Below are 8,394 nucleotides of genomic sequence, written 5' to 3'. Positions count from 1 at the left end.
CGCCATTTTGGTTCCTAGTTTTGAAATTTTAGCTTGTGCTTATATAGCAATTGCTGCTAGTAATACAGTATTTTGAGATAATATTGCGTTTTTTTATGGATAAGTGTGTAATAACTGATTGTTGAAGGCTACTAAATGTCATTACATATCGCATAAATCGAGGATTACGAAAAAAATGAAAGAAATGCCTTTATGTCGAACTTACGAAATTTGATTGCGTATGGTGATTGTTGTGCTGAACTGCTTTTGATATAAGGTTCAATCAACTGACTCAAGTAAAGAAACATTTTCGGGCCAAATAACATTGCAAAGTTCGTGCTGATGCAGTTTCAATAGTTTTCTTACTCCAAAGCTTGTTTTTTAATCGAGATGATTTCTCATTATGTTCTGAAATTGGTCAATCTACAAACCTCTCAATTCTCAGCCACTTCCATACTAAAACAACTACACCAAATCACAGAAACTCTTATGATTTTCCATGTTGTATTTTGTATTTTTAGTTCATCATTTAAAAATGAAGTAATTATAATTAGGATATTCAATGAAACAGCTGAGTACAATATATTTTTGGTATTGAATTGTACAAATGTACCCTACTTCTGTAGCTCAAAGTAGAACATTACTTCTCTTCTAGACTTGTTGATGATATTTTAATTGTAGGTTTTGGTTTATAAGATCACAGAGGCATATCTCCATAATTTCAGCTATTTGGGCTTTTTAATGTATATTACAACTGTATGAATGTTTTTTATGCAGTGCGGTAATTGAAATTAAATGAAGATATGATCATTGCTTAAATTGTCCAGCAAAGTGCGAAGATCATATCTTCATTTAATTAGTATATAACAACTGTTGCTGCCTTTCTCATATATATTAAAATATTGCCGGCTTTCTGATATATATTTAGGTGCTGCTAGCTTTTTGATATATATATTTCACTGGCAATACAAGGCATAGAATTTGAACAAACGGGGCTGAGCTCCCTCCAACACACCCCTGTTTGATCATTAAACACATATAGAAGTTTTGTCATTCCTCAACCAATAAATTTAACTCTTTGCTAAATTAAAGATTGGATCAGACTCATATGCTGTATAAAAGACTACAAACAGTAGCATTTATAGCAAACAGACTGTTCTTCAACAACAGAAATGTTTCATATTATAGAAATAATATATTCATTTTAAAGAAATGCTTCACCAAAATTTTCAGCAGAATCCCTAACAAACTTTATTAGAAATAAACTTTAATACTTTATAAAGTGATAAAGGCGAAATAACTTCATATAAAGGAATAAACCGTTTAAGGTCAAATGCATCTTGGTCAAATCATTGCATATTTCAATAACTAAAAGTAAAAAGTCTGTCATTTTCTGCTGAGCAAGAAAATTTTGTGATCTTTCAGAATAAAAATATCATGCTTGGATTAAATTGGGGGCATAAATCATTCACTACCATTAAATTGTTACAAATCTTGAACACAAATCTCTCGGACCAAATCTGCATGATTACTATGATTCGAAGTTTCGAACAAAGTCTTGTCCAAGTATTTGATAACACTGATGCCAGGATAACATTGCCGCTTGCCACCAAGCTTAAAGATCTTGAAAACTTGTTACAGAGTCGGAACATAAGCCGAGAAAACACGTTCACGTACGAAAAATACTTCTTACAATGGGTCACGATCAATTTGAACTTATTTTGAAGCACGAACTAGTAAACCGCAAACGAAGCTCAAACCAATGAAATTAAATCAGGTCTGCCGCAAATCGTTAAAAAAACGCAAAGAGCTTGCTATTATTCCTAATATATTTGATACTACCATGGAATAAGCTTAAATTGCTTTCTTCTTTTGCATATAAACCCAATTTCCAATAGTATTATTATAGTTTCACTTTGCAAGTAGGAACCAAAATGGCGGCTCCGCGCTCGCCCCAGACCGTTTGTCCCAACTCTTACTAATAGAGGGCTCTGCTTTAGGTAAGTTGTTAATTTCCTGTTAAAAACGTAAATTCTCCTTAGCCATAATGATATTTTAACAAAGCATGTTCGCGTCGTATACAGCCACTTAATAGTATCTACAAAAGCACATTGAACTTCGCAACTTCGAGAAGGTTGTGTTTTTAGTAAAGTAAATGGATGAAGCCAGCATTGAGCTTGTTGGAGAAAGCTCACAACTTACTTACAGGCGTAAAAGAAAACGACGAAGACGATGTAAAAGGCATCCACAGGGAGGACCTCATTCACCAACTTGCCGTGGAGACAAGACTGAAAGCACTCCGAACGTACCAGCTCTGGTAATGTTTTTTTCTTCGTATGTATACATCCCAGAATTTGAAACTATTGTAATATGGCCTCTGTTTTTGTTTATAAGTTTAAGTCCATACAAACATTCTCTATCATGGCTGATAATTTGGTATTTGTTTGCATATATATGCTTGTGTATGTATTGCCGTGAATGATTTAATTTCTACAATTCTACTCTCATCATGCAATACATGTGAGATGGTACTCGTTTGCTGTGAGAATTCTACAGTATTTTTTTAAGTAACTGGCTTCTGATTAACTTTTTGATTTTTAACACGCCTCCCTTGTTTAAATAACGAAGGAGATTTCGTGATAACTCATAATTGAAACGTGATTTTTTTCGCACAAACTATAATACAATACATACTATTGTTACTGAAAATTCAGGACTGTGCAAAACACAAAAAGGTTTTTTGTAAAATATTTAAGAATAATATGGTTACAGTTAAATTCAGTTTTAACCACTTAACCCATTCACCTCTCTAGCGTCTATGGTAAGGATTTATTCTCGGGCATTTGCATCATGTAATTTAATATGGAAGTAGCTACAATCTTAATGAAACAATATGTTATTCATAGGTAAGAGTGCTACCAAAAATGAAACCTATCTTGGATTACCTTGATGTGAAAGCTGACACTTTCACCAGAGCTGAGGTAAATTGCATTTTGCAATAGCAGATGGTATTTCTTGCAATTAGTATTCTATATTCATATAAAATGATAATGGTTTTATTGTAGACTTGTGCTATATAGTCTAATAGCTTCGTGCAAGTTGTGCACTTGTGGTTACAATTTATAAAATGAACACAATGAAACATGTGCGCTGATTGGTTCAGAGCTGTGTTGCATTAACCTGTACAAAACACATTTGAGCTCAACCAATCAAATCAATCATAATAATCAATCAGTCAAAGAGAATTTGCAAATCAATCATGAATGCAATTTAGAAGAAAAATTAAAATGTTTACTTGAAATTTGTCTGTTTCGCATTATTGTTATTTTATAAAAGAAATAAAAGATGTTTTTCGTGTTTGCACTGGCTTATGAAAACATCGGAGACGTTTGGGAGAACTCTTGAGCAGGTGCAACCCTCGACCTTTGGTCTCGGGCTTGCACTGATCTGCTCTCAAGTTCTCCCAAAGGTCTCCACGGCTTGCATAAGCCTGTGCAAACACAGTAAGCATCTTTTATTTCTTAAGTGCAATGACGTATGGTATCATATAATATTTTGTATTTTTGGAATTTGTAATATACCTCAAGCACTTTGTATCAAAGCTTTTGCTCTCTGTATGGTGTGCTGAATAAGCATATATATTTTCAGGTGTTGGGGCACTTGACAGAATATATTCGAAGGAAGTCTTTGTTTGATCCTGCTGATCCTCATAAAGTGTATTGTGAAAACGATGAATTAGAAGAAATATTTGGATGCAAGCAGTTTTCATCGTCCAATGTTTGGTAAGTAGAATTAACATGAACAGATATTCAAATGGTATTCCAAAGACCTTTGCTCTGTTTTGTAAACACAATCTAAAGCGCATTACAAAATAGACCTTCAGTTTTTGTTTTCATCAAGAGACTTGTGATAGTGTAGTCACACAGGGGACAGATTAATGTTAAGAAAGTGCATTGTAAGGTTTTATAATTGAAAATTCACAATGTTGGCAGATGTATCTTCCAACTTCCACAGCTCTTAATTGTTTCAAATTCATAATTTTCAAATTTTGATCTAACTTAGTGATCTACTTCTACAAAATCTTGAGAGTTTTCCATCAGCGAGGGACTCCGAAAATGCTCATTCTTTCAAACAACAAAGATCCATCGCTGCTTGTCAGTCCGTATCTTTACAATCTACATCCACAACAGAAAGTTGCCCCTGCAGTGATAGTGAGTTGCAGTCAGCAAGTGATCAGGCCTGTTGTAGCAAGCCATTGCCTCAACCATCTGTGGGAGAGAAACGAGAATATGATGTTGCATTCACAGGTTCAATGACATTTTACTTTTTTGCAAAATTGAGTTCACTGTGTTTTATCTTATTAACATAGAAATCGAGGTGATCTCAAAGAATAGTGAAACCCGATGTCAGATAGGAATACATATGTGAATTGAAGCAAGGCTGTAGCTAGAACATTATTGGGGAGGTTGTATTTTCATGTATTTCATTGTGCCCAAAAACCTATTTAATTTCAAAAGGAATTAGTTGGGCACAACTGAATAAGGGAATATATACCCCCAGTCAGTGTGCGAATTAGCGGCGTGCAATGTGCAATTTGCACATCGTTTTAGCTAAAATGAAAACAATTGCACATCACTTTTTCAAATGATGTGCAAAAATCAGCGGTTTTAACGAAAAACACTGTCGTAAATCATATGAATTTGTTTACATTTAAAAATATTAATTTAGCAATTAGTGCTATATAATAATTAACGTAATATCGATTTGATTATGCCTCTAAAGAAACACTTTTGTCAAAAAAATTGCACATCGTTTTCTCTGAACTAATTCGCACACTGCCCCCAGTTGAAGTTCTAGCTATGACACTGGATTTTTGAAGCATAGTTCTTCAGTATTTATTTTGAAGAGCAACATTTTGAATATTTTTTTTAAACAACAAGGAAGGATATAGTCAAATGAGTGCAGAGAAATGTATTTTTATTTGGACTTCCCAAAATCACCTGGATGTTAAAATTACAGATATATATATATTTACTTCGATTTCGTGAAGGTTTGCCAAAAACAAAGAAAAGCTTCAAATTTTAATCACACATTAAATTGTTTATAATTACAAGATATATAATTTGATTTGGGATATTTTTGTTCATTTATATTTTGAAAAGGTATAAATTGCTGACATTTGTCAACGTTTTTACATTGTTCATCATAGATGTTGATATCGGACACGGTTCTAAAGACACAAACAACAAAGAGGAAGTCATCAGCAAGGCAGAATATGCTATACATTATCGAAATATGCAAGACAATTCTACAGATATTGTAACGGATACATCTGATGATTTGTTCTTTTTGTATGGTGAGTTAAACTGCTTTGCTTTGTGCACCTCAGCACTTAGTCACTTTCATGCTTGACTTTGCTCCATTGATGGCATTGTGTAGAAACTGAAGAGGAACGAGTAGTACGGCCGTTTGAAAGTGACATTACTGATAGTGAGGCTTTAGTAAATCATGGATCAGAGAACGATACAGTCAGCAATGATGAAGAAAAATTTTCATTGGAATACGAACCAATGTCTTATAGCGAAGAAGAAAGACTGATGTTAGAGCATGGTATGAGTTGTGTTATAACTAAATGTTTGATTATAATTTGTTTTTTCTGAATTACTTCGAGTGTATACTTATTTTATACTTGTTTGTGTTTATTGAGTTTTCGTGTTTGTTTTCAGAAACTGAAAGAAATTCATGCAGTCAAGAGGTGGACGAAGGAGAAGATGGCGGAGATGAACTTGGAAACAGTGACAGCTCAGACTCGGAAATAGAAGAAGAAGATAAATGGCAATGCGAAGCCTGCTCGGAAAGAAATCACCCGATGACTCGACGCTGTCGACGTTGCTGGTCTAAGAGAAAGGATTGGTTTGCTTCCACTTTGGAAAGGTAAAAAGATGTTTGTGTTACGATATTCACGTAAGGGTTGATTATTCTTGATTAGACATTTTGGGATGTAACATCCCATTATCGAGCTCGTGCTGGCACCTTTACCATTATCTTGTTTCAAGTGTGTATACTGTGGATTTTTTGTAATAAGTTAGGATTGATTTTTTATTTTAGATCTTATTCAGATCCTGGTCAAACTCGTCGCGAAAATGTTCGAATAGATCAGGCAACAGGTAAGTTGTTTACGATAAACTATTTTGCAGTGATTTTGTTCTTTTACCCTCTATTCCTACGTACAGTACATCCTTTCAGTCTTCCTCTTGCATCCAGGATCTCACTTAGCTTTACGGCAGATTACCTCGTGCGAAACCATGAATTCCACAGCAAATTTTCCCGTATCTCGGATTTCAACTCGGTTTATGATTCGAATAGGAGATACACGTGACAAAACGAACTCGCATGGACTACGAAGGCTTTTTTAGTTATTAATAATATCTGAAAGCTCATTTTGGATAGCTCGCAAAGCAAAATGGCGTCACTGAACAATTAGTCATTGCAAAGCTTTTGATCATTGAGGTTGAAATGTTCATCTTCTTCTGTGTTAAATATAGTGACAGACTCAGTTTGTACAACTTCGTCAATCAGCCAGTTGAATACTGTTGTTCCACCATCAACAAACCATACTCCCCCCGTCTCCACGACTGTCGCCAATGAAACTGCGTCGGACTCAACTGATGGCCATGATCGAATGAGGTGTTTACTTTGCCGCAAGGAACCGCCCAATGGCTGTATCGTTCATGGTATGACCGGCCATCAGGTATGCTGTGTTGCATGCGCTCGGAAACTGAAGGAGTCTAATAAACCCTGCCCCGTGTGTCGCAAAAAGATTGATAAAGTTATAAAGAATTATATGTGACTGGGAATTGTTCAATTATTGCGCTGTTGGACCGTGGTGGGCAAAGCCAGGCCGAATTTTACTCCTGCTGTGCAAATATTTTTTCTCCCTTCATTGGAAAAGCAATGAATGGCTTTAGTTTTCTCAAGTAATTAATAAAAACATGAAGTAAAATTTGGAATGGTTTTGCCACTGATTTTTTGTATATAGTATCGAAATCGAAATCGAATTTTCAGTTTTGATGCAAAGCTGCTCGCGTAATCAGTCGCTGAAACGTAGCTGCGTAGCTGTAGAGTTCACCTAATTAGCCACAATGACTGTAAACGCATCTCAAAAACAATTCACATATGATAAAATTTTAAACGCCTGTTATGGAGTTTGACCAATTTTTATGATATCATAGACAATTCTCAAAGTTAAGAAAACATGCTCGTCCTATATGTAGTAGTATTTAAAGTAAATTGTATCCATTTTTTTACTGTTTATTCTATAGTTTTAACAAACTATCAAAATACCATTTAATGTGTTTATGACTCAACTATTTAGCAAACAGTTTTCTCGGTGCATTGCAAAGAATATTTAAAATGGATGGATAACATCTTTCGTTGAACTGCGTCCGTTTACTTCTGTCTAGAATTATTAAATTACATATGTCCATCGGGCCGAATTTCGTCACTGTGATGTCATATTATGTCACTGTGATGTCATATTATGTCACTGTGATGTCATATTATGTTATTTGCTTTAGGAAATTGCATTAGTTTTCATCGACAAATTCGTCACAACATTATTCTTTAAAGTTTTTGATAATCGTCTTGTGTTGTTTATGTCGCAGTAATGGTATTCTCATAGTGAACAAAGTTCAATATCTGTAGAAAGAATTGAATTGACAAAATTTTACTAAATAAGTCGCCAAGTTATTTTAGACTGTCTTTTTGATGCAATCAGAAAACTGTGTTGCGTTATTTTGTGTCATAAACAGTTTGAACACATTCCTTCGTCCAGTAACGGATACAGGGTTAGGAAAATAATTGGTTAATCAATATTTTTCTACCGTAACATTCGGTACCCCCGTGTGTGTGATGGTATTTTGTGAAAATAGAATAGTACTAGTGTACAAATTAGTGAATCTTTAACTCATATAGAATATGGTTCTGTAGACTGTTTCACCAAAGTCAACTATTGCATGTATATTACATATGATATTCTTAAGTTTGTAAGCAATGTACGACTCAAAATTTAAAATGTGATTTTACGTAAGATAGAGGGAAATGAAAAATAGATAGATAGTGGTTGCAGTATGGTCTTATCAGCTCGTAATATAGATGGTATTTGTCTGAGATGAGTTTTAAAGGTATTAATTGATAGTTTTTTAACTTTTTATCTACAACTATACATACGCTTTGAACACCTGTTCGTGGGTTATGGCATTTAGTAAAAATAGTGAAGTAGACTTTGATTCTGTTGCATGTTTCTCAAAAGTCAACTATTGTATGTATATTACATGTACTATTAAAATGGTATCCTATTTACTCGAAATTTCAAGGTGACTTTCAATAAGATAAAGAGGAAATGAAGAGTAGATA

At 34.3% G+C, this 8,394-nt stretch overlaps 1 protein-coding gene across 1 annotated transcript; it reads left to right on the top strand.

Moving 5' to 3' along the window:
* The first annotated feature begins 2,012 nt into the window (after window positions 1–2,012).
* On the top strand, window positions 2,013–8,347 carry LOC124444993 (E3 ubiquitin-protein ligase Mdm2-like). Its single transcript, XM_046995700.1, has 9 exons — window positions 2,013–2,296; window positions 2,886–2,960; window positions 3,628–3,761; window positions 4,042–4,286; window positions 5,189–5,335; window positions 5,419–5,589; window positions 5,706–5,913; window positions 6,088–6,146; window positions 6,525–8,347. The coding sequence occupies exons 1-9, from the start codon at window positions 2,135–2,137 to the stop codon at window positions 6,827–6,829; spliced, it is 1,506 nt and encodes a 501-aa protein (XP_046851656.1). The 5' UTR covers window positions 2,013–2,134; the 3' UTR covers window positions 6,830–8,347.
* The last annotated feature ends 47 nt before the right edge of the window (window positions 8,348–8,394 follow it).

Source organism: Xenia sp. Carnegie-2017, unplaced genomic scaffold, assembly GCF_021976095.1.
Source record: "Xenia sp. Carnegie-2017 unplaced genomic scaffold, XeniaSp_v1 HiC_scaffold_21, whole genome shotgun sequence".
Lineage (NCBI taxonomy): Eukaryota > Metazoa > Cnidaria > Anthozoa > Malacalcyonacea > Xeniidae > Xenia > Xenia sp. Carnegie-2017.
This window is presented reverse-complemented; position numbering and strand designations above follow the sequence as displayed.

Coding starts and splice junctions, on each gene's coding strand:
- LOC124444993 (XM_046995700.1), top strand. CDS start 2,135: ATGGATGAAGCCAGCATTGAGCTTGTTGGAGAAAGCTCACAACTTACT. Junction 2,961..3,627: donor ACACTTTCACCAGAGCTGAG/GTAAATTGCATT, acceptor ATATATTTTCAG/GTGTTGGGGCACTTGACAGA. Junction 5,336..5,418: donor TGATTTGTTCTTTTTGTATG/GTGAGTTAAACT, acceptor GGCATTGTGTAG/AAACTGAAGAGGAACGAGTA.